Consider the following 27,271-nt stretch of genomic DNA (forward strand, 5'->3'; position numbering starts at 1 on the left):
GTTTCAGAGACAGTGCAATTTAAGAGTCTACTGAAATGAGGCAGTCCAAAAATATCATGAACAGGGATAGTGGTTTCAGCTACAGCAAGACCTGAGATTCAGAACTCAAAGCATTCCTATCTCCATGGTCATCTCATCCGTTGGAACCAAAACACTATGAACTATGCATTTCAAAGAATATGAGTGCAGAAATACAAATATGCAGAAAATTACAGAGAATCAGAGGTCAACAAATTCAAATCTTGTTAGTCACCTCACCTGTCAGAGCTGAGGCTATGCATTTTACAAAATAACATCACAGACATGGGCAGAGAAAAGTGTACTGAAAGGTACAATGTGTATCAGTAGCTGAGCTATGCCATGAATGGGGGCAGAATGCCAACACTCTTAAGATCAAAGCTGGTAACATTTTAATGAGATGCCTATTGTTCAAATAAAATAACTTTGTGATTCACTAATTTCATTTTTTGAGGGTTTGGGGCAAGCTGCTATCATGTACCCATGCTTGGTAAATCCCTACATGTGCCTGCAAAACAAGCAATGCAGTGAACACATGGCACTGGAGAAAGAACTACAACTGGCTGGCGACGGGCCCCTACCAGTCGACTTACTGGAATGACAATTAAAAAGTAGCCTCAACTGATGTACAAGCAAATAGAAAAAAATATTGTGTGCAAAAATGTAATAGTCAACTTGTTTAAAAAGTTGAAGACATACCACTGATACTGTTACTATCTTTTTTCCCCAGTGTATCACAAACTACTTCATAAATGGGATTTGAGCATAATAGAATAGTAAAGATGAAGAGGTAACAGCTGATAAATATGGGCACTCTTAACTATTGACACCAATTTCTCATAGTAGTGGAACAACAGCATCTGAGCCATTAATCCAGAAAATAACTAGAACTGAGTAATGTTAGGGAAACTCCTGCAAGTCACTGAATATCTCCCTCACAGATATCGGTGAAGTGTTAGGAAGCAAGACATTTCTTTGACTATTGTTGCTACATATTCAAAAATACTTTTAGTATCCCTTAAAAATAACAACTCTTTTTAACTTGGAAAAAAAGAGCAATTTTTTCCTGGATTATATGAATAAAATACTTTCATTCTAACAATTTCTTTACACAAACATACACAAGAGAGAAAAATAATAATGAAATTATTAATAACAACACTGCTCATATTAGCATGTTTGAAAACCTTATATTTGCTCCCAAGGTTGTGTAATGCTCTACAGGCAATACCTTGAAAGTAGGTAATGCTTAAGGGTACTAAACCATTTGATGATACCGATGTACTGGTCATATGGGATAAAAGAGTCCCTAAATGTAATGCTACACATCATGACAAATGCCCCACATAGGTCATTACATTGAGACAATGTACAATTACTGTTATGCAATCAGGTGGACTGTGCTGGTACACAGGATGAAACAAAAAGGTGTCACCAATGCCAGCATGTGTCCTTAGATGGAAATAAAATGTTTCAACATCCACATCCAAATAATGTATTTTCTTCTTCCATGTGTGGCCATGTGTACTTTCTTGTTACACCCTGTATACATAATCCTATCGTGCCAGGTCAAATTCTCTCTCGTGTGCTGTATCAATAACCTTGAACACATCTATTTTTTCAGCACTAGAGACAGTAAATATATCAGAAGACGGCTGTGCGGGCTATTGAATTAGAGAGTTTCATAAACACACGTCCAATTTTTGCTGGATATGGAGCTACTTTAAGTTGAGATGTGATGTCCAAATGTACACAAACTCAGATGGAAGCAAAGATGATTGGACATTCCAGTTGATGACATTCACTGCTACACATCTGGCACAGACCTTGTTAACAGTTTTGATGTTCAAACATTCTTGCAGCTTGTGAAGAATTCTTTAAAAACTTATTTAACAGGAGAGCATCATATTCAAAAGTGTTAACTTGTGGTTTTTCAATAGTTTATATTCAAGAATGGCACAGTTTTCATATGTATCTTTTGTCCACATATACCAACAAGTTGTATATAGAGTAGAAGTTACTGTCCAGGCTTTAGAATATAGTATTATATCATGTACATTTGGAATTTAAATAGACATTGTGGTTCCCCGTAAAAAAGAAGGACGAGCATTACTCCATCACTTTTTGTCAGAGGATGGAACACATTCACATATGGCAACACTCAACAACTGGAAATTCTTCACTGATATCTTCATTTTTACTGAAGATTTTTTGCAGGCAATCTCCAACAGCAGCTATACATTTTATAAAATGTATAAACAATGCTGTATTAATCTTTCTTGATGACGATTAGTGGTTTCAGCTATGTACCATCTTCTTGGCACAAAAAAGATTAATCCCTTAACATAAAATCCAAAGTTATCTTATTTTTATTATACTGGCAGAAACTTAAAATCCTGAGTATACTTGGGAAGCTTGAAACAGACCTTCGAAAAAGTAAAATCCCACATATATCCATTTTAGTACTCGCAGTTTTAGGTACTTGACAAGAAAACGTGCACTTTCAGAGCTTCTCCTGTATTGCTGTTTAGGCAATGCCTCAGAAAAAGTATGGCTATAGCAAGCTTGAGTTTGACACTGAATTTTGCAGCTCAGAAGGTGAACAAGAATGTGATATTACTTCATTAAATACTGAAATTATGACAGTTTGTCAGCTGAGTGGCAAGTGCTTGCCAATAGTGCAAGATAAATACATCCACTGTACTCCGGCCAGCTCCTCTGAGATTTATGTTCCCACAAAGCTGTGGTGAAATACATGGTTAGACTTCATAGTTACACAGAAACTAAAAAATGACTTCAAGTTTCAAAAAATTTCTAGTCAAAGTCCAGTGCATGAGTATACTCAGAATTTTATTGTTGGTGGTCTTCACAAGTTTGCAATTAATTATTTTGAACTTTAAAAGCTGTCCCTATATGTCTACATGTAATGTCATTCATTATAGGATGTCTTTCTTTAATAAGAAAAGATATTTTTAGAACATAATTTGGAGGGAAAAAGTTAAGGGGTTAATATTACTCATACAACATGTCAGAAATTGTAATAACATGTTAATAATACTAATCTGTTTCTTAATGAGAACATGGCATGTTACTGAAACTGGTACTAGTAAAAAGCTAATTTCATTGATCAACATAATTTGTGACTCCCATCAGTGATGCAAAAACTAACTACATATCACTGTGAAGATTTTCTATTATATAGCTAAGTTATCTTACTTGGTCCCACACGGAAAAATCCTGCACAGAGGGTTGCAGCTGCTGTTACTGGCAAAAAATTCTTTTAGTGTGATGGAGTTCCTGTATATTTCACCTACTACCTAACACATAACCTAAATATAATATTCTCTGACCAATATGTCAAACACCTTAGTCCCACTCATTTGCCATAAGGTCTCCCGACTATATTATGTTATGTACGGATGAATGAAAGGTGAGGTCTACATAAAAAAAGCAAAAGACAAAAGACAAGTCCTCGTGATAGTTCTTACATTGAATACTGAAAAGAATATTTTAACCTTTCATGGAACGTCTTAAATTTTAATTTAAAATGTGTGAATTATTTATATATTCCCAAGTCAATAAGTTATCTGTGCTCTTGACCATTTTGAGGATTCTTTTATGCATAACATTCTAGAGCCAGTAAAAATAGACCATATCTTTATACAAACTCTTAACTCAAAATTGGTATTACCGGCTCCATAAAATATTTACCACTCTCACTGAAAAAGCCATACACTACAGAGGTTACATATTACCTGTTATCATTGCAAAAACTATTGTACCATTTTTCACTAGTATAATACATGGTACTACACATTAAAACATGCAAACCTGCAACAAAAAGTTAATATCACCTACATCTAAAATGATACTGAATTGAAGTCTTCCTTACATCTACACTGTTAATAATCAGGTATACGTGTTTGGAATATTGATCTAAATACACACAGTATAAATTTTAATGTTAAAGAAGCAAAAAACATGATTGAAGATTGTACATAACACATTTCATGCTTGCACCTACAAAGCAGTAAATGCTACATATCGTACAATCTGTGTAAGATATTACTATAATATCATAACTGTCAAATGAATGAAGCTAATAACAATTTATGACCAGCTACAAGAAATACCTAGAACTCAACAACACTTGCTGTACACAATGAAAGAAAATCTTTATATATCAGATGTGTCAAGTATCTTCCTGTTTACCTTCCGCATTTTATATCAAAGAAACAAAAGTGAAGCACTACATCACCCAACCATTGGACAATCCTAACTAAATGATGATATAATTCAGTTGAACAAGCTGTTACACAGTGTAAATGTGTTAGGATAAACTATCAAGATTTCATCTGTAAACATGAGACACCGTGTGTTTTTAATTACGATGAATTTGGAGCAAATACTCATCTTACAGCCTGATAAATATAGTAATTGTCTTACTGTAACTGTTTATGCAATTTGTCCAATAACACTGTGTTACTGCTTTTTGGAAATACACTGAATAATCATGTTGATAATTATTACTTCACAGCCATCAAATCACATCTGAATATCACAAGTTTTTTCTTTCCATACACGTTGCACCTTAATTATTTGCAAGGCACCTTCAGTGGCCTGGAATATATACATATTTGTGTTTAAACTCTTTTGCTTTACATTTTGGACACAGAACCAAAACTTTTGACATTCACAGTTTGTCCACAGAATTTGCTGATCTTGATTGTTGGCAGGCTTACTATTGTTCAGAGAGTTTGCACAATTTTGTGTTTTACATGGAAGCACTGTTTCTTTGGTACGTTTGCCACTCTGTGTGTTACTTTACATGCGTAAGTTGTCGTGTACTAGGCCTTTGTTTCTGTGGGGTGCTGCCATTCTGTATCTATGTTGTGTGCCATAACAGAGAAAAGACACGTGATAAATGACTAGACACACATAATACGACCACATGCACATAATCACAAACTCTGCTAAACTTAATAAATAATTGATATCAAAAAGACACATTCAACAGTTGGTTCAATAACATTCAACTGCTGGCAACAGTATCCAAGACATAAAACTGAAGTAAACAAATGTTCATTTCCTAGTGCTGTGAAAAAGAAAATGAAATTTTGTGTGAAACAATATAAAGCACAAGAATTTAAGCACAAATATGCATATATTCCAGGATAGTGAAGACGTCTGGGAAATAATTAAAATGAAACATGTATGTTAGAAAAAATTGTTTCATTCAGATGTCGTTTGACGATTCTAAAGTAATAATCAATGTAATATTAGACACAACTGAAGACAACACAAAACGAACAAATTCCCTCAAACTCTTGTGATTTTAATACAGTATGAACACCAGAGCAACTAACAGCTAGTGGTGCTTCCAGTTTCATTACAATTTGTCACATTAGCTCAACTAGAAACAGTCTTTAGAGCGTTTTTTTCATGTTGCTCTATTTATTTTGTCACAAGCCACACTGTTCATCACCCTAACTCACATAATTAGCTGTGCAGCAGACCAAGACTCGAATCATGATAAGTAGTTTTCATGTTAAGCCTTCTGAACCTCAAATGTGGCAATGTGGTTCACAGACTGACAACACTTGAATGCTCCCTTCCCAGCCACAGCATAATATGGCACTTAATTTTCCTCACTTCTCCCTTGTATAGGTTCTGTCCATTTTCTAGTTCCCTCTACCACACTGTGTAGTATCACCCCACTGCAGAGCTTGAATTGTGAAATTGTGGTTTATTCATCTCATGACATTCATTTGCAATTCATTTGGTTCGCCTACAGGAGACATGTCAAAAATTTAGAATATAGTTACAATGATTTTTACACTAATAAATAGTGGCACTAAAATGAATGATAACACTATAATTATAGATCATATAATTAAATTTTCCTTGAGACATTTAAGTCTCATCTTTATCTATGATAATTGTGGAAGCTGATATTTCTTGGAACATGTAGCACACTGTATCCAGCTCAAATTTCCAGTTCATCCTGCATAAATTCGTCCACTGAGTAATAACATTTCAGGGTCAGTACCTCATATAGCTTCCCTTTATGTGGACCTAAATTTATCTGCATTAACTTGTTCCCTTTCAAATTATTGTACGGAGCATACAATTTTCTTTGTTTCTAGTATCACATGAATGGACAAAATTGTTTCCCTCAAATAATTCATGTCAGGTGTACAAAAAGATAATAGACACAGGCCGGTGGGAACATATTATGTTATGGGAGACATACATCTGGGCTACCATGGAGCCTGTGGTAGAAATCAAAGGCACTATGACAGCTGTGGACTATGTGAGCATTACTAGGGACCACCTGTAACTCCCTATGCTTGATGTTTTCCTCAAAAGCGATGGCATCTCCCAGGAGGATAACTGTCCATGTCACAAGACCGGCATGCTGCAATGATTTGAGAAGCGTGATAGTGAACTCGTGCTGATATCTTGGCCATCAAATCCAGTTTATCTGAATACGATGAAGCCCAAATGGGACACTATCGGGTGCCAGCTCTGTGCCCACAAATGAAATGCCCACAAATTATGGGAAGTGTGCATAGGCATCTGCCACAAACTTCTGGAAACTTATAGAGTACTTGTTGAATTAATGGCATGCAGAATCACTGCTGAACTGCATTCCAGAGGTGGACCAAGAAGCTTTTAAGTAGGTGTTCATAATGTTTTTTGGCGCTCTGTGTATGCACCCAGGATAACCTGACTCATCTACTTGCTAAGTTGACAGTAAATAAACGGAAATAAATAAGGGATTCTTGTTGCCTCTTAGGTAGCATCACACACTATTCTCCAAAATGCATACTGGGTGAGTAATGTGGCTAATATGGAAGCCAAGTTTCATATGGTTCCATTCCTGTATAAGTTATTCTCAGTGCATAAAATCAGAATAAAAGTTTCGGTTTTTGACAGTAACCTAATTGCCTTTGTTGGTAACAATTTATGAAGCTAACAAATGTTATCATTTAAAGCTTGACTTTTTTTTGTAATTTCACAAAGCGTGAATACTGACAATATCGACTAATGCCTGTAAGTGTTTCTTCCCCATGAGCTAAGACAACTTTCCCTTACTTTGCTCTGTGAACATTTAGTTGGCTAGTGCCATTGCATCTTTAGCTCTGACACTCCAGTCTTGCCAGTTAGTTCCAATTCAGGCCATGTACATTTAACAAGTTCCCCTAGGACATCTGATATGTATTTTGGACATCCCATCCACCCGTATCATACACCAAACGCACGTCTGCACACTTGTATGACACATAACAAAAAAGCAGATCCATCTATGTTTTCATTTGTGGGTGAAGAAAGGTAGGAGAGCCAAAATTCATTATGCATTACATTTCTAATAAGGTCATTTTTACATATACGCTACACTGTGATGCATTTGTCAACAGGTTTTGAGGACAGGAGAAAACAGGGTGCTATTTAAAAAAGATGTACCGCTATTCACACATTTATCAGCCATGACATTATGACCACAGACCTACTATCGATATAAAACCACCCAGACAATAGCAGCGCCACCTGGCAAGGAATGGCTGCTAGTCAGACACACGCACAGTGCATGTAGTATCAGTGAGCACAATGTCTGTATCTGGAATGGTGAAAGTGTGTGATCTATCTGAGTTTGACTGAGGGTAGTCTATCTATCTTGATCAGGGCTGATTGAGAGGGCCTGGAGGCTCAGCATGAGCATTTCAGAAACTGCAAAATTTGTTGGGTGTTCAAGGAGTGCTGTGGTGCTGTGGTGAGTGTCTTCAACACGTGGTGAAACCCAGGTAAAACCACGTCCAGATGTCCTGAGGTTGAGCATTACCCCTCATTAAAGATGTTGGATGTCATAGGCTGGACAGACTGGTAGAACAGGACAGGAGGTGAACTGTGTTGGAACAGATCGGAAGATCAGACACATTAATGCTGGGCAGAGTACAAGTGTGTGTTCAAACCAAACACTCCCAATGATGGGCCTCTGCAGCTGATGACCCATGCATGTGCCAGCATTAACACCATGACATCGGCAACTATAACTGAAATGGCCACATCACCACCGACGCTAGATGTTGGCGCAATGGCAGAGTGTTGCATGGTCTGATGAATCCCGATACCTTCCTCATCCTGTCGAAGGGAGGACGCGAATCCATCATCTTCCAGGGGAACAGCTCCTTGACACCTGTACTGCAGGACAGAGACAAGCTGATGGCGGCTCCATTATGCTCTGGGGAGTGGGCATCTATGGTCCACTGGAGCTTGTACAAGGTACCGTGATGATCAAGGAGTATCATACACTGTCTGTAGACCATGTGCACCCTTTCGTGACGATCATGTTTCCCAATGGCAGTGGCCCTTTTCAGAAAGATAATGCCAATGGCCAGGAGTGTCATGGAGTGGTTCAAGGAACACAGTGGCGAGTTCCAGTTGATGTGCTAGCCTCCCAAGCCACCAGATCTGGACCCAATAGAACATGTCTGGGATGGGACTGAACATGGAGTCAGATCTCATAGCCCCCTCCTCAGAATTTACGGGATTAGGTTACTTGTGTGTGCATATGTGGTGCCAGCAACCTGCCAAGGCCTCATTATTTCCATGTCACGGCACGTTGCCATTGTTATCCGTGCCAGAGGCGGACATACCAACTGTTAGCTTGCTCGTCATAATGTTCTGCCTGATCAATATACCTTTGTAACTAACGAAGTTACAAGAAAGGCAACAATGCTGGTAAATGTCCGCTTGACAACTAAATAACACTTGCTTGATACATTTTTTATTTTGCTTCTGTACAAAGTTATTTTGGGTGGTCCAGGTAGGTGGGACACCATGTATTGCAGTAGCTGGTAGGTTCAACATTACAAATTTTAGAAAATTATTTCCTGGTACTAAGAACATAATGCTTTTAGTATGTGTATGATCAAATACTACAGCTGGAAACTGTTTCATCTTGTTACTGTGGTTGCTGAATTAAACTGGAATTTAGAAAGTACAGTTTGTGCCTATAATAAAGCATAATTATGCATGAACTGAATGCCCCATTTCTCTATAACCATTTTTTGGGGGAAGAGGGAGGTAGAAGGTGTGATTGCTCCTTGAGCAGGAGATATTTATATCATCAACCACTGTATTGAAGTGCAGAATGAGAACTAGGAAACAGAACTACACAAGAGTGAATTTTAAGCTAGATTAAGCTCTCTGGGAAGGGAGCATTAAAGTGTTGTCAGTCTGTGGACCATTTTCCCATATTTGAGATTCAAAAGTGTTAACATGAAAGCCGTCTATTTTCATCTTTTCGGACAGCTGAAAGAACATCTGATGGGAAAGAGATTTTCTGACAATGAGAAGATTCACACAGCACTTTTTGAGTGGTTCCGTGACCAAGGAGAGTACTATCGTCGAGGAACTGAACAATCAGTAGATTGTTCCAACCACTGTTCAAGGAGACTTGGCGACTATATTGATAAACACTGTCATGTATCTGTGTCACTTTGAAGCACAGTGCAGCATTCAATAAAAGTTATTTGGCTTTCCATAATAATGTGTAACTTCCTTTCTGAAATGATCTCATAGTATAACAAGCTTGTAAGTCCGAAGCACACGGAATAAAAAGTTAGTCACTCCGAGCAGACATCACGCATACCATGTAACACTACCTATAGCTTTAATGATGGCCTCAATTAACAAAAAGAGTACCCAAGTTTCTTCAGATACACCACATCCAGTGTGAGACACACACTGGTAATTCTATGGAATCTGACTGTCAAACTATGGGGATGTTGACTGCTATGAATACATTCATCTGCTGTTCCAAATAGTCCCATTCATTTTCTTTCCAATTAAGATCAGATTATTTATTGAGCAGAAGTGGTGTGGTAGGCTGCCCTGAATGTTTGCCAAACCAGTAATGTAAACATGCAGCTGCGTGAAGAGACCTGTTGCCATCTCGCTGGATGTGTGTGGTCACAGCATTTGCATCTAGAAGATGTGGCACAAAGGGCAACACTTGCTCACCAAAAACGATGAAATAAACTTCTTGGTTCATGTTCAAGGTAACCAGAATGTACGGGCATCCTCCACATTGTGTGTTTAATATCTTGCATCATTTGGAAAGAGGCAAAATTGTGACTTATCAGACTGCACTAAATGCATCAAATCAGTCAGCTGTTATCCAGTTCCTGTGTTACGAGGGTAATCCCAAAAGTAAGGTCTCCTATTTTTTATAAGTACAAAACTGTTGTGTGGTAGTTGATCACACTGTTACTAAGAGTGCTTCACGTGCTGTGTGCAAAAATGTGCATGCCGCGCTGAGGCACTCAGTCTTGCCTTGGCAGCCGTTGAGAATGGAGCTCCTGTTGGATGTTACCACCAAGTGCGAATTGCGCGCGGTTATTCGGTTTTTGAACGCAAAGGGCACTGCGATGATTGAAATCCTTCACCATTTGACGGAAGTGTATGGTGAGTAGTGCACGGATGTCAAAAATGTTCAGAAGTGGTGTAGAGAGTTTGCAGCTGGTCGGACCGAAATTCACAATGAACAAAGGAGCGGGAGACCGTCAGTTTCTGAGGAGACAGTGTTGAAGGTCGAGCAAAGCACGTGTGAAGATCTGTGGATCACCCTGGATGGTCCCCAAATCACCACTCACATAATTTTAACGGAAACACTGAACTACCGGAAGGTGTGCGCAAGATGGGTGCTATGCATACTGACTGAGGACCACATGCAGCAATGAGCTGATGCTTCCTGCGCATTTCTTCACCGCCTTGCAGCCGAACAGGACAACTTTCTGGACTCAATTGTCACGGGCGGGTGACGAAACCTGGGCATACCACTTTACACCTAAGACCAAGAAACAATCACGTCAGTTCGTAACTTCCTGAACAGCACGGTGGCGAGCTGTTATGACATGGGCATACAAAAACTGCCACAGCATATACAAAAATGCATCGACAGAAATGGTGATTATGTCAAAAAATAGCTAAATGTTCAAGCTGTAAACTGATGTAAACCTTTGTAGAAATAAACAGGTCTGTGTACTTATAAAAAAATAGGAGACCTTACTTTTGGGATTACCCTCGTATTTGGCACACAGAAGATTTACTGCTTTACATGTCACTGTGACCAATAGCCTTCTGCAGGCTACCTGACTACAAATGTACACTGCATTCAGCCCTTTTTGCACTGTTCTGTATAAGTGGTTGGATGGATCCATATTTGCTGAGCCTCATAGGTTTGAAACTGATCATCATTTGCAAGTCAAGATTGTGTTTGGCTAGGGTCTTATTACAGCCACTGTTCACACACCATATGTTACACAGTTTTGAGTGACACACCACTCTTTATAAACACACTGGCCAGTCCACACTGATACAGCAATAAATCGGATAACTTCATTCAAGATGTGGTCATAGACACATTCAAACACAATATCCCTCTTCTGCCATTCTGTCATTTCTTCACATTGACCCATCTTCCTTTACTGGTTCGTAACAACTGACTGACACATACAATTTACTTCACTGGCATTACTTACGTCAAATATGGAGGATCACATGACCAATGGTACCAGTTCTATACAATCTTCTGTTGTTATTGTCATCTTCAGTTTGAAGATTCATTTGATGCACATTCGTGGTTAGTCAGTCCCATGCAAGCTGCTTCATCTCCGACTAACTACTACAACCTGACCACTGGATTAACTCTGTGGTCTCCCTATACAATGTTTAGCCTCCACCCCTTTTCCCTCCATTACCAAATTGACAATTCCTTGAAGCTCCATTTTGTTTCCTATTATCTGATACCCGGATTTAGTCAGGTTTTGCCATACATTTCCTTTTACCCCAATTCAATTCCATACATTCTGATTACTTATTCAATCTACCCAACCAATTTTTCAGGATTATTCTGTACCAACACATTTCAAAAGCTTGTAGTCTCTTCTTGTCTGAACTGCTTATTGTCAATGTTTCACTTCCAAACAAGGATACACTCCAGACACTTTCAGAAAAAGACTTCATAGCACTATTTAAATTAAATGTTAGCAAAATTCTTTTTTTCAGAAATACTTTTTTGTTATTGCCAGTTTGCATTATATAAGTTGTAAATAACCTTTTGCTTCCCGTATTTTACTTCGGCTACCTACAGAATTTCAAAGATGTATGTCCACAAAGGGCATCATCTTCCTATTTCTTCTGCTGCTGCTGTGATCCCCCACCCACACTGTGCGGAGGGGAGGGGGGGGGGGGGGGGGGGGGGGGGAGACGACTGCTCCTTCATATTCCACCCCATCAAGATCCTTCTAAACACCCTCAAGTTCCTTCCCTGCCTCTCTCTATGTCTCAAGTCCCTTTCATTTTCCCCACCATAAATACCACTCCATATCACTACTCACCCTAGTTAGGCAAGAGATTTGAGGTACAGCAGTCTCTCTCTCTCTCTCTCTCTCTCTCTCTCTCTCTCTCTCTCTCTCTCTCTCTCTCTCTCTCTGTGTGTGTGTGTGTGTGTGTGTGTGTGTGTGTGTGTGTGTGTGTGTGTGTGTGTGTGTGTGTTTTCATTCATTAGTTCTTTAATGTAAGAACAAAAGTAAATTATAAATTTATAATCAATGGAAAATCCAGGATGGAATAATGAGAATACTATGATAAGGATGTATTGCTATTCACCAAATAGCAGAGATACTGAGTCACAGACAGGCAGAACAAAAAGACGACTAAAAACATAAGTTTTCAGCCATGAAAGAGGCCTTCTGGTTGAAAGCTTAAATGTTTAGTACAGTCTTTTTGTTGTGACTCAACATCTCTGCCATGTGTTGAATAGCAATCTATTCTTCTCATAATACTGTCAAATTTATAACACATACTGATGTACAACTGGTGTGGTAATAATAAATGACTAGCATCACCCATAAATCAAAGTAGTAATAAAAATCTACAAATTTATCTTCAGGAGTTTCTTAAACGTATCAGAGCTCTATTCTACAGCACTAATGAACCACAGCATATAACAACAGTAAGGACTCACCAGTTGCTCCCTTCCAGAACGCACGTGGCCCTTCTTCCGCATATATTTTTCGAGCAGCGTCTATGACTCCATTGTATGTTGTCTGCCCCGCTCGAGCAACAACCTATAATACAATTAGGAATCTATTGCAATATTTCAAATCTATGTAATAATAATAATAATAATAATAATAATAATAATAATATCACCAAAGGAAAATTCACACAAGGAAATTAATTTTTTTAGGAGACTGAACTGTTGGCCACCTTTAGAAGGTGAAATATTTAATACAGACAATAGATCACACAATAAAGATACACACACTATCCCAGCTTTTGGAATCATTAGTTTCTTCCTCAGGTAGGAGAAGGGCGATGTTGTAGAGATCAAAATCACAGAAAGTATGAATCTATACCTGTGCCAGCGAAACACTGCACTTGACAGTTCGCGTTAACTCAAATTAGGTTGGCTATACTGCAATAATGATATTGCAACATCAGCCTCTATACACATGAAAGCAGATATGGTTTTCAGTTCCATGTTGTAAATGTAAGCTATTAAGTAATAACAGAGCATATAAGAATTTGTTTTTTTGAGTTATTACCACAATGACAGCAAATGAACAACCACGTAATAAAGTATGTATAAACATAACAAAGCACAAGCTTTGAATAATGGAGCAAAGAAATACAGATAACAAGCATTTGAAGATGGCCAGTACCTTGAAAAAACTACAGTACACAGTTCACAAAATAAATAATAGCTTCTTGGATAAATTACTGATATTCATAGTGCAATTCCATCCAGCTTCCCATTGTCAGTGTTGTCAGAATCAGCACAAAAACTGTCTTCATCACTGTCATCACCAAAACACATCGTAAGTTGTTCGTGTTCACCGACAACAGCATCCATCGTTTGTGCTGCTCGAATAAATTTTTCGATGTGTTTGAACTTATTCCTCCATGAGGCTGTGCTCCACAGTAACAAGAGCTTCACGTAACATCCTTTCCTACTAGTTATTATAAAGGACTTGTTATTTTCCCTTATGTTCATCTTCATATCACTCCATACAAGCTCAATTGAGTTGAAATGGCAGCGATATGGTGGCAGCCTTATTACAGTATGATGCTGCTCCTTGGAAATTTTGTCTGCTACATATGTAGGCATCCTGGCATTATTTTCTTTAACAAGTGGATACAAAGGAAGCTTTGTCATACTCAAATTTGCAGTAATTTATCATGGCTGTAACCACTGCACCATAATTTCTTTGCAGTTATTTGTTGTTGGGGATTTGAGAGTATCACTGAATAATATGGAGTGTTGTCCTTTACAATTGTTGTAGAGACAGAAAACTGTTTTAAAAGGTCCCTTAAGGGGCTCCGGAACGCTTTATACTTGCAATGTTAAAATAACGCTTATAAATTACATCTTTCCTCACAAAGTATTTGAGGTAGGAAGTTGAACTTTTTACAGATTATTTATTGGAATATGGGCTACAACTTAACACAGGGATTTTACAAAATTTTAGTTCATTTATTAAAGATGATTTTTTTTTTCAATTGTAATGAAAATTCACAACTTTTTTTGCAATTTTTTATTTATATATTCAAAAATATACAGTTTTTTGGAAAAAGGCTGTGTTAAATTATGCAGAAGGTACTGTGTAACATTTACTGAAAGTTTGAAACAAATATGCTTGGAAGATCCTTAGAAAACATGTAATTAGTATGAGAAAATACAGTCTGGTCCCTTTAATCCCCCCAAGTATGAGAAAATAAAAGTTTTGGGAATCGAGCGACAAAGATTGGATTAACTTTTTAGTGCATTCCAGGTCCATAGGATGGATTATCTTCATCCTCTGCAAACTCCTCCTCCAGCTTCCTCTTGTTCCTCCTCCTGTTTACTCTTGCTTGTATTTCTAGACTCTTTACAACCCTGTCTGCAACCCGAAGGCGTTCCTTGTCTAAAGCAAGCATCGCTCGTTGTTGTGTTCGTAGATTTTGCTACCATTTTCTTCAGTTGCAGTTACTGCAACACTGTTCCAAAAGGTGGTCATGTATGAACACCTATCACATTTCAATTGTATTTCACTAGCAAGTCCTACGTGCTTTATTATGGAGAGTTCCAGACCAACTTCACTACAATGAATACATCTTACACAGTTTGAAAAAATTCCTTAGAGATCCGACATATCAAATATTTCATTCACATCCGATTCGCCCATAAAACATTCATAGTTTTCACTCATTGAACCAAGCTTCTTCTGTGAAGTATTTTCTTTCCCACTTTGACTGCTATGGGCAGGTGTACTTGAGAGGTTAGGTTCACTCACTTGGTTATCGTTTTTATTGTTTACTGTAATAACACACACCTTTGGCTTTCCAACATTTCTCCTTTTCTTAAAAGCCTTCAGAGGATTTCTAATAACTTTACTTTTACTCATTATTATACTTCAACAAAACAGAGACTCAAGAAACAGAATTAATTACGAATATTTTCGAGATAACGACAGAGTAAATAAACATGAAACAATCGACAATCACACCAGCGATATATGAGGTGTGGCTAGAAAAAAACCGGACTAGTACTGGTGAAACAATAAAACGAATGCAATAAGGCTGAAAGTCGCGTGGCCTGTCACGTGACTCTCGCTCCGCCTACTGCTCGAGTTTCATCTGCCTCCTGCACTCAGTCTGCCCGTGGCGTCTGTTTTAAGTAGTTGACGTTTTGTCTGTGCGTCGGAATATGTTGAGTGTACAGAAAGAACAGCGTGTTAACACCAAATTTTGTTTCAAACTAGGAAAATCTGCAAGTGAAACGTTTGTAATGTTACAACAAGTGTACGGCGATGATTGTTTATCGCGAACACAAGTGTTTGAGTGGTTTAAACGATTTAAAGATGGCCGTGAAGACACCAGTGTTGACACTCGCACTGGCAGACCATTGTCAGCAAAAACTGATGCAAACATTGAAAAAATCGGTAAACTTGATCGACAAGATCGCCGTTTAACAATCAGAGCAGTGTCTGAGTTAACAGGAGTTGACAAGGAAAGTGTTAGGCAGATTCTTCATGAAAGTTTCAACATGAACAAAGTGTGTTCAAAAATGGTTCCAAAGTGTCTCACAATTGAACAGAAGGAACGCCGAAGAATGATTTGTTCTGACATCCTGGAAAACATTGAAAGTGATCCCACTTTCTTACAAAATGTTATTACTTGCGATGAATCGTGGTTTTTTACTTACGATCCCGAAACTAAACGCCAATCGATGCATTGGAAAACTCCTGGTTCTCCACGACAAAAAAAAGCACGAATGTCAAAATCGAAATTCAAGGCAATGATGATTGTTTTTTTTTTTTGACATCAAAGGGATTGTCCACATTGATTGGATACCAGAGGGACAAACAATGAATCAGCATTACTACATTAGCGTCCTGGCTACCCTACGTGAGCGAGTACGGAGAAAACGGAACGATTTGTGGAGAAAAAAAGTCATGGATCCTTCACCAAGACAATGCCCCAGCTCACAGTGTGTTGTCAGTGAAGACGTTTTTGGCAAAACACAACATTCCCATCTTAGATCATCCACCCTACTCACCTGATTTGACCCCCTGTGACTTTTTTCTTTTCCCTAAAGTCAAGTCAGCTTTGAAAGGAACTAGATTTGAGACTGTTGAAGCAGTAAAAGAAAAAGCGACGGAAGTAATGTATGGACTTACCGAAAATGATCTGCGGCATTGCTATGAACAGTGGAAAATTCGTATGGAGCGGTGTAGAGACCGAGGAGGAGAGTACATTGAAGGAGATAAAATGAAATTGTAAATAATTGTAAATAAATGTTTTTTCCAGCCGCACCTCGTATATTGAACCATCACAGGTTAGCCACAACACATACTTTATCTCACATCACTAAAATGTACCTGATGAACACGGACGTTAATAATAACACCATTTGACAGCAGTTTAACAGCGCCACAGTGGGTCACGCCCATGCAGAACACATTTCAAAAAAAAATTAAAAATAGTTGTAGTCTTCGGAATTGAATAAATTATATATCTATTAAAAGGTAATAGTCTGCAGATTCAGAAAACGCAAAAAAGTAAAAATTGAACTTTTCATGATTTTGAGCCTTTCTGGAGCCCCTTAACCAACTGACAAGTCCTGTGTGGTCCACATCATCTCGGTAATCACTTGTCTTTTTGGACCACAAAACTAAAAGTGCATCACAAACAAAACCACTGGAAGACCACAGACCACAATTATCTAGCACCTATTTGCGTCTGCTGATGACCACTTCTGCTTGGAGTGTCATCTGTCCAGCATTTAATGACAACTGCCTTGACATTAACCCACATTTCATCTAGCCATATTATGGTATGAATGTTTATGCCCACATTTTTGTGCAAGAAAACTGCTTTGATCTGTAAAAAGGTGCACCTCTTCTACCTGTTTCTTGTAACAGGATTTTGCATCTGTCTAGCAAGAAGCCCGTATGTTTCAGTGCAATTTTTGGTGAATTTACCCATTACTGAAAAGTTCACTTTCTTTTAACAAGACTAGTAGCATTACTACAGTAGGATACTCTTTCCTGCCGTAGTGGGCATAAAGATGCCTGTGAATTGCATCAGTCTGGAAAGAATCTACATTGGTGACAGGTTAAGGCTGCTTTATCCTTTTTTTCAGGGACTACTAAAAATATATTATTTGATCCTGACAGCTCCGAGTCGCTACAGCTCATGTCTACATCTTTCAATATTTGCAACAACACTCCCTTACTTACTAACGTTCTTGCTCTAATTCCAAGAGTTTTAAATGTTCATTCCACAGCTTTATCAGCACTGATGCCTTGTTATTTAGAGGCACAGCAAGATGAAAATGAAACTAGACACATACAATAATACATTCGAAAAAATATGATGCATACCACCTGGAAGGCAGCAAGGGCAGGTAAGTGCAAGAACTAGCTGAACAGCTCATGCATCCAAGCTGCTAACAAGAATGATATGCAGGAGAATGAAAAAGAAAATCGAATCTGTTAGTTTGACTCTTGGAAAGGAGAAGGCACCAGAAAGGTAGTTCTGATGTTGTGTCCAATAATGTGTGCAAGACTTAAGAAAAACCAAGACACATTCATTGGATATGTCAGTTTACAAGAAAGCCTGACAATGCAAAATGGTGCAAGCTGCTCAAAATTCTGAGAAAAATAGGAGTGAGCAATAGGGAAACACGTGTAGTTGTGAGCAATAGGGAAACATGTGTAGTTACAATATGTATAATAAACAAGAATGGAAGACCAAGAACAAAGTGCTCAAATTAAAAGTCATATAAGACAGGGATGTAGACTTTCACTTCTACTGTTCAATCTACACATCAAAGAAGCAATGATAGAAATAAAAGAAAAAGTTCAAGAAAATAAATTAAACACCAGGGAGAAAGGATCTCAGTGATAAGATTCACTGATTACCCTGGTATCCTCAATGAAAGAGAGTAAGAACTGCAGGAAGTCTTGAAAGGAATGAACAGTCTAATGACCATACACTATGGACTGAGAGTAAACTGAAGAAACATTAAAGTTATGAGGAGTAGCAGCAATGAGATTAGCAATAAGCTTTTGGGACCTTCTACCTTAAAACAACATTTGAAGTTCATTGAAAACAGGAATACAGAAAATCACAACAGATACTTTAGTAGAGCAAAATATGTTCATAATGAAATGTAAAACAGCAACCTGACAGCATCCAGAAAGTGTACAGGTACACATCACTAGACATTTAGAGATCTACTCTGTACCTGTGAAAATGAGGATGCAAACTACCGAACACATTAGAGGTATCATTAAACATAACTGTGAGTGAGGAAAAAATTACCTGCAGCCTCGTTTTGATGACATCAGCAGGAGTCACAAGTGATGCGGCAGGGACACCAGCGATGGCTCCTGCTAATAGCAAGGTCAACGGGTGGTTGTAGCCGTTCTCATCAGCCAGCTTCTCTTTGGTGTGTGCATAAGCGGGGAAGTAGATGGCGCTGAAGGGGATGTCCCGAAGGAAGCAGGCCTTTGCCCCCTATGTTGCACAAATATTAGGTGGCACTAAATTCCTTCAACCTGAACTAAAGATATGCACTTAATATGGAAAATCAGAAACTTACCTTGTACAGCCCAAAGAGTCCCAACTCTTTGACAACAGAGAGGGCACTGACTTTGGCTCCACCCGCTATTTCTCCAGCGACCTGGAGCCGAATCTTCACTATCTCTAGTGGATTAGTGAAAATCACCTGAGATCCACCAGCCTATAGAACAGAGATTCTGGAATAAGCAAAATGACTTCCCCTCAGTACCACGACAAAGGAAAAAAGAAAGCACAGAAATAAAGCCTAACAGAGATAATATTTGAACCTCAGTCATAAACCTTCAGGTATATTTACACAAGAAAATACTTAAAGTGTTTTGAATAATTGATAACAGAGAACTAGAAACTACTTGTCTAATATAACGTTGGCAAAGTACCTGACTAACAGGATTTTATTTTTCCCAAGTTAGCTGAGATAGAACCCTTCACAAAAACTTGCATAATGGTGGCTGTGACAGCCTTTTCAAGAAAATAACAGATAAAAGGTAATAGCCATGTAATTATGTTTATCATGTAGGTAAGAAAAACCCTTCCTGTTAGTGATGAATGTTTTCTTTGTTTCAAACAAAAGATATTTCACCTATTCATGCTAGGCATCATCAGCAATTTCCATTTCTGTATTCTTTTCATGTATCCATGTGTTGTTCTGCAGCTTCTAAATGGGCATTGTAAAAGCTTCCTACTGGTAACCACTTCACTTCACAACACACAAACTATCCTGTTGCTCAATGCGCATGATGCTTTTGATTTCTGAGCAATACCATGCCGTCTAGCACAAATAGGTGACACGTGTTTAATTGGAAGCAAATGAAATATTCCATTGTCACTGACAGAAGGTTTCTTAATGACATGCTGAACATGAATGAAATAGCAACTTCAGTAGTATGCCTGCAAATGTCAACAAAGAGAACCATTTAGTTAACTCTTTGAGTGATGTGGATGTGTTAACACTTGGTTGTGTATCTTTCCCAGAGTTTCTCCAAACATCTTTACTTGTGTCATCTGGTCAAACCTAAGCAAACATGATTAGAATTGCCACTTATTGACCAGTGCACTGTGTTTCAACACACTGAACTTAGTTCCACACAGTGGTTATTCAAATTTTGCATTAAGTAGGTGAAGCATTTTCGTTTGCTCGTCATCTTGTGTAGGTGTTTTGAACTTAGCTATATTTTTCTGACTGTTTCTAAGAAATGGCATCAGAGTATTATGTTTATCGTTGCTCTGTTATACGTATGTCCTACACTCAAGTTTGCTAAAAAAATGGCACATAATAAAGAGTATGGAATCCTAGAGATAAAGCCAGTGACAATGCAGTCAAATTTTTAGATGACTTTTCTACTCTAAGTACACCAATCTGGTCTGCCAGTAAGAGATGTAGGTAATAGTTCTTCACAATTGGGAGAGTCTGAAAGAGATACGAAAACTCTTGGATAAGCAGCATGGATTAGCAACAGATTTGATCGGGAAAAGTGATTTTCATCCATTTACACGTGCATCTGATAATTCAGCTTCAGGGCTGGACAGACTTTACGTACTGAATCAAGGGATTATTTGTCATCAATCATAATACTTCTAATAAAATACATTTAGAATACATTTATTTGTAATACAGAACTGTTAGCCTGATTAAGTTCTATATTTTATTACATACATAGGGCAAATGACAAAAACTGGTTTAATAACATGCTCATGAGCATGAAAACATCTTAAGCTGATAAGGTCGGAGCAAAAATGAGTCCAAAAAGTTATTACAAATTACAATGAATGTCAATCTAACAGACTGATACCCAAGTGGCTCAGTACACTTCACTGCTGTACGATGTATCAGATTGCTTTGGACTACAAAAAATCATAAAATAGACAACAGCATAAATGGCTTCTATTCTCCACAGATAACAATATCCAATATCATATAAAATGCATTGAACCAAATAATGGATCATAATGATTAATCCAGAAAGATCTAATTAAATACTAACAGTTTTAATAATTTCTTGCATTAATGCAATAAGAAATACGTATGAACAGTAGTAAGATTAGTCAACAACTTCGGTGAATCAGAAACAGCAACTCACTTTCATCACAGGTACTAAAATCATACTGAAAGATGCTGAAGTTTGTGTAATTAACAGTCAAGAAAGCAACTAAAATTCTAAGTAATCTGTTTACACCCACAATATTTGTCTCGGCATAGTGAAAAGTGTTGTCACTGTAACACATGGTACAGGGCCAGGCGAGTTGTATGTGTTATTTGGCCCCACTTAGGAATCTGAATGCAAGACTCTCTGTACTGGTATCCAGATTAGGCAACCGAGTAAGCAGCACGGTGGTTAGCACGCTGGATTCACATCTGGAAGCACAACAGTTCAAATCTGTGTCCAGCCATCCAGATGTAAGATTTGCAATTATTTCCCTAAATAGCTCCAGGCTAATTCCAGGATGGTTCCTTTCAAAGGGCACAGCCAATTTCCTTCCCCATCTTTGAAAACATTTCTACAGTGCCTCAGATCATTTTACTAATGTTACACTGTAAATTCAGCTTTACACCCAGTTGCTACTTTAACTTTTTTTTAAATTACGCATAATGACTTTCATTTGTTTTGCCCTCTTTCAAAGTCAGTTTCTTGCTACTACTTCTGCTCGTCTTACAAAAAGAAGGAAAGACTTAGTGTATGGAAGGTCCACTTGCCATGTAACTCCACTAATAAGACACACTTTTCTCACCCATTTTTCATCTGCTCCCAGCCATTATCGTAAGGAGAGAAGGTAAGGACAACATGCAGGACATATCTGCTAGTTACCAAAACAGTGCAAAATCATTCAACATCAGAAAAAGGACATGGTAGTAAGGAAAAATATCTTGTGAACAAGTCAAAAAGCTTAAACATGGAAGAGAGACACCATGAACCCAAAGGTGCAGGTACACATTAATGGCAGATATCTAACAAATTTCTTTTATGCGATGGAAATCAATATGTAAGTCACTAAAATTCTTGAGATACATATAATTAACTCACACAAGCACCCGAGACGATCTCTCCATATAATGGCAGGTTTCCATTTTTGTCCATAAACTTGTCTCGCACCAAGTCATTTACCTGCAAAATTAACACAAAATATAAATCTGTATAGAAACTTTTATTAATAAATAATAAAATGATTCCATTTATTCCACACCTGAACAACATTCCATGAATTTACATATAGTAAGTATTTTGTAACAAAAATAGCATGTATACCAACAAAGCACTGATTTAGTTCTAAATTTTTTTTATGTAATACTAGTTGTGATTGCTACATATCATCTACTTTCAAAACTAACATTTGTATTGTTAGCTGCAACAGGCAGCAGATATGCTTGCTGGTGCTGCACATTTTAGGCATTTTGACAAAGATCAACTCAGGCTGCAATGTTGCTCTTTGGCATGCCAGTGTAAAAGTGCGCACAGAACCAGCTATGTCAAAAATCCATGCAATATGCATGTTTGTTTATAGAATTTTTCCTTGTGAGAGAGACCACGTGTACAACATTCACGTATGCCAATTTGAAGTTCTAGATTTGCATATTTTACTGTTTGTGCTGCTTCTGCATAACCTTTCATTGATTGTATCAATACCTGCTTGTACTGTGACATATTGTGAAAATCTGAACATTCACAAGTGCTGTGATAAACTTGTACTCTCATTGACAATTATAGGCTTAAACTTAACTGTGCTCTTTTCAAATTTTAGAGAACAATAGACCTATCATCCTTCAAAACAGTCATTCTCTAATTCCATTGTACAATTATGTCAGAAACAGGTTAGTTCTAAGAATTTTCAAATGCTTACAAAACTATATTTTCATAAGTTATGTGCACAAGTGTTTTGGGTACATAATTTATTTCATAGCAAATCAGTGTTTGTCGTTCACAGTTCTGCCAAAGAATACATCACCCCCAAATTTCACTGTATATCAACACAAATAAAAGTGGGTTTTAGAGAATTTTTGGAAGCTACCATTGTCCTTTGAATAATCTATGAGCAATCTGCAGTAAATCAGCATTAGTGATTTAGTTATTGTAGCAGATATTGTAACTAACATATTGTGTTACATCTAGTTTTCCCTTAAAGAGTAGCAGCCCTGTATACTACCTGCATTTATCATTAAGGCAACTGTTAGCCTGATTAAGTTCTGTATTTTATTACACACATAGGGGTGGTACTGAGGTGAAGTCATTTTGCTTATTCCAGAATCTCTGTTCTATAGGCTGGTGGGTCTCAGGTGATTTTCACAAATCCACTAGACATCTCACTTTGTGTTTCAATTCTTATAGGGAACTAGGAACTTCTTAGCTCAACGGATTAAAAGATAATTAGCGGGCTTAATTTAAACTTATCTGTTCACTGCCTTGTAATACACTGCACCAATCAAAATGCAGCCCCACTGTGAATGCTGTTCTCAAAGATGGGATGGATTGGTTGACGTTCATAAGCAGCTGGAAATCACCGTGACTAGTGTCAAATGATTGGCAACTGCTGCAAAGCGGTGTGTTGGAAGAGCTCCTGAGAATCACATACCTGTGCCCCAGTACTAGAGGTACCTTAAGTACTACCCTCTCCTGTAGATCCTGTCTTCTTTGCAGAAAGTGCAGTATCTGTCATTATTTGTCCACTTGACTGCAAATGGCATGTTAATGGTAGACCTAGGTATCTTGTACAGGGTGGATGGGGGCCAGGGAGGACTCAGAGTTTTGTACTAGTCCCTCTAACCAATAAGTTTGAGGTGCTGTCTCTCACTGAAACTGAGCCAGTGGGACTCACTTTACCTGTGTTTATCTATTAACTATTAGCAGTTTAAACGTATGGTGAATGATGGTACCCCTTAGAGAAATGGCAGAAAGGAACAGGAAAGGATGTCAGGTGCACCCATTATGTATGCCTGGGGGCCTCATTCAACATGTTAAAGGGCTATTCCAATAGCCATTGAGGGAACAGGGTGAAACCCAGACTGTGGTACACGCTGGAAAAATGATGCCTGTCATCTGGGCTCTTAGGTCATACTTGGGACAGTCCAGCAACTGGTGGAGAAGATGAGAAGACCAGTTTTGTGCACCGAGTTTCAACGAAGCTCCCAATTTGCAAAACTGTCCCCAGAATTGACTGTAGCCCTTTAGTTCTGAGTCAAGTGGAAGGACTGAGCCAGAGATTTCAAAGATTCTGTGATAAGCTGTGCTGCGACTTTGTGGTCCATAGTCTTGCGCCATAGTGTTGAGAAATGTAGGATTCCCCTAAAAGGGTCAGTTGTGGACAAGACATCAGAGCTGCTATTTAGGTAGCTGACTGTGTATGAGGTGCACATAAAGGTTTTTTAGGTTAGGCAACTCTCCATCCAATTCCAATAACGATAGCTATAGGAAACCCCGAAGTATCCGTGTAAAATCAAAAGAAATGCCTCCCACATGCAAGACTATTAAAATTCCAATGGTAAACTGCTGAAGTGTTCGCAAAAAAGTACCAGAGTTTGAAGTGTGCTCATGAAAAGCACCAAAGCTCACATAACACTATGTGCAGAAAGCTGGTTGAATCCTGAAAATTGACTGCAGTGAGATTTTTGGGGAAATTTTAAGTGTGGGGCAAATTGTAAATGGAGTTGGTGCATTTGTTGCAGTACACAAGAAATGTAGACCCACTGAGATAGAAACTGAAGCTGCATGTGAGACTATCTTGGAATGACTCAGTATCAGGGTTGAACATAAAATGATCACTGGATCCTCCTATCACCCAGCAGACTCATCTCACGATGTAATCAAAAACGTTAAGAGAAAACCTCACTTCACCTGTAAGTAAGTTCCCCAGTCATACTGTAATCATTGCTGGAGGCTTTTATTATCCAACAATTAATTGGAAAAATTACTGTTTTGTTAATGGCAGGCATGACAAGACATAATGTGAAACTTTACTAAATGCCCTCTCTGAAAACTGCCCAGAACATATATTCAGGAACCCCACTCGTGATGGAAATATATTAGATCTAATGGCAATAAACAGACCTGACCTCATTGAGGATGTTCACATTGAAACAGGTATTAGTGACAATCACGCAGCTTTGGCTGCAATGATTACCGAAGTACAAAGGACAACTAACACAAGCAGAAAGATATACATGTTCAGTAAACTAGGTAAAAAATCAGTAGTGCCATATCTCAATGAGAAACTTGAAACTTTCGGCAGGGGGCAGGAGCATGTGGAGGAACTATGCCTCGAATTTAAGCAAATAGTTGACCACACACTGGATAGGTAGCTACCCAGTAGAACACTACATAATGAGAGGGAACTTTGATGGCATACATTCACTGTAAAGAAACAAAGATTACTGCACATGAGGTGTAAGACAAAGATTAGGGCTATGGATACAGAAATGTTGAGTGAAATGCGTTTGGCTGTCAAGAAAGCAATGCGTGATGCCTTCAATGACTACTGTAGCAGAATATTGTTAAATGATCTTTCACAGAATTCAAAGAAATTTTTGTCATGTATAAAAAGCTGTTAGTGGTACTAAAGTTAGTGTACAGTTTCTAGCGAATGAGACAGGAACTGAAATTGATGCTAACAAAGCAAAAGCTAAATACTTAAATCCGTTTTCAAATGTTACTTTACAAAGGAAAACCCACAAGAATTGCCCCAATTTAATCCTCGTACCACTGAAAAGATGACTGACACTCACTGTTTGTGTTGTACATTAATGACCTTGCAGACAATGTTAATAGCAACATCAGACTTATTGAAGATCATGCAGTTATCTAAAATGAAAATATTCAGTCTGTTCTTTATAATATTTCAGAGTGGTGCAAATATTGGCAACTTGCTTTAAATGTTGTGAAATGTAAAACTGTTCACTTCACAAAATGAAAAAATGTAGTATCTTATGACTATAATATCAATGAGTCACTCTTGGAATCGGCAAACTCATACAAATACCTGGGGTAACATTTTGTAGGGATATGAAATAGAATGATTACATATGCTCAGTCGTGGGTAAAACAAGTGGTAGATTTTGGTTTATTGGTAGAATATTGCGGAAATGCAATCAGTCTACAAAGGAGCCTGCTTACAAATCACTCGTGTGATCTGTCCTAGAATACTGTTCAAGTGTGTGGGACCCATAGCACAATATACGACTAACAAGGGATACTGAACATAATATGGAAAAGGGCAGCACGAATGTTCACAGGTTTGTTTGATCGACGGTAAAGTATCACAGAGATACTGAGCTGGAAGACTCTTGACGATATACGTAAGCAATCCTGAGAAATTCTACTAACAAAGTATCAAGAATTGGCTTTAAATGATTACTTTAGGAATATGCTACAGTCCTCTACATATCACTCACATAGCGATCATGAGGATAAGATTAGAATAATTACTGCACACAAAGAGGCATTCAGACAATCATTGTTCCACGATCCATACGTGAATGGAACGGGATGAAACCCTAATGACTGTTGCAATGGGATGTACCCTCTGCCATGCCTCTCACGTTGCTTTGCAGAATACAGATTTGATGTAGATATTTTATTTCCAGAAATTTTCAATACAAGTAAAATTGAACCATTATGTAGAAAACACTTACAAAAAACATGCACAATACATTAACTTGACGAAACAGAGATAGACCCCCACCCCCATGTATTGAACAAACTAGAAACGTGTGAGCTGTGAAAGAAAGAATTGATTCACAAGCTTTAAGTCTAGCGTGTCATAAATGATTTCCAGTTATTACATTAACCAGTATCTGAAATCTTCCTAAAGAAGGTGCACTGTTCCCTGAAAGATTATCACACACTTGGCTCCAATACTAAAATGGTAAGAATACGTACAAAGAAATATGTCAAGACACATTAGCCGTTAAATGGTTCAAATGGCTCTGAGCACTATGGGACTCAACTGCTGAGGTCATTAGTCCCTTAGAACTTAGAACTAGTTAAACCTAACTAACCTAAGGACATCACAAACATCCATGCCCGAGGCAGGATTCGAACCTGCGACCGTAGCGGTCTTGCGGTTCCAGACTGCAGCGCCTTTAACCGCACGGCCACTTCGGCCGCATTAGCCGTTAGCTCAATACAAA

At 38.1% G+C, this 27,271-nt stretch overlaps 1 protein-coding gene across 4 annotated transcripts in view; it reads right to left on the bottom strand.

Annotated features, from left to right (window-relative positions):
- LOC124552730 (calcium-binding mitochondrial carrier protein Aralar1) overlaps window positions 1-27,271 on the bottom strand; it is a 719,518-nt gene that overhangs the window by 44,304 nt on the left and 647,943 nt on the right. For all 4 annotated transcript variants that reach the window (XM_047127069.1, XM_047127068.1, XM_047127071.1 and 1 more), the window contains 4 exons: window positions 22,179-22,259; window positions 19,178-19,318; window positions 18,898-19,092; window positions 13,052-13,154 (listed from right to left, as the gene is read on the bottom strand). In XM_047127069.1, coding sequence (XP_046983025.1) covers window positions 13,052-13,154; window positions 18,898-19,092; window positions 19,178-19,318; window positions 22,179-22,259 — 520 coding nt within the window. The remainder of the gene's footprint in view (window positions 1-13,051; window positions 13,155-18,897; window positions 19,093-19,177; window positions 19,319-22,178; window positions 22,260-27,271) is intronic.

Source organism: Schistocerca americana, chromosome 10 (assembly GCF_021461395.2).
Source record: "Schistocerca americana isolate TAMUIC-IGC-003095 chromosome 10, iqSchAmer2.1, whole genome shotgun sequence".
Taxonomy (NCBI): Eukaryota; Metazoa; Arthropoda; class Insecta; order Orthoptera; family Acrididae; genus Schistocerca; species Schistocerca americana.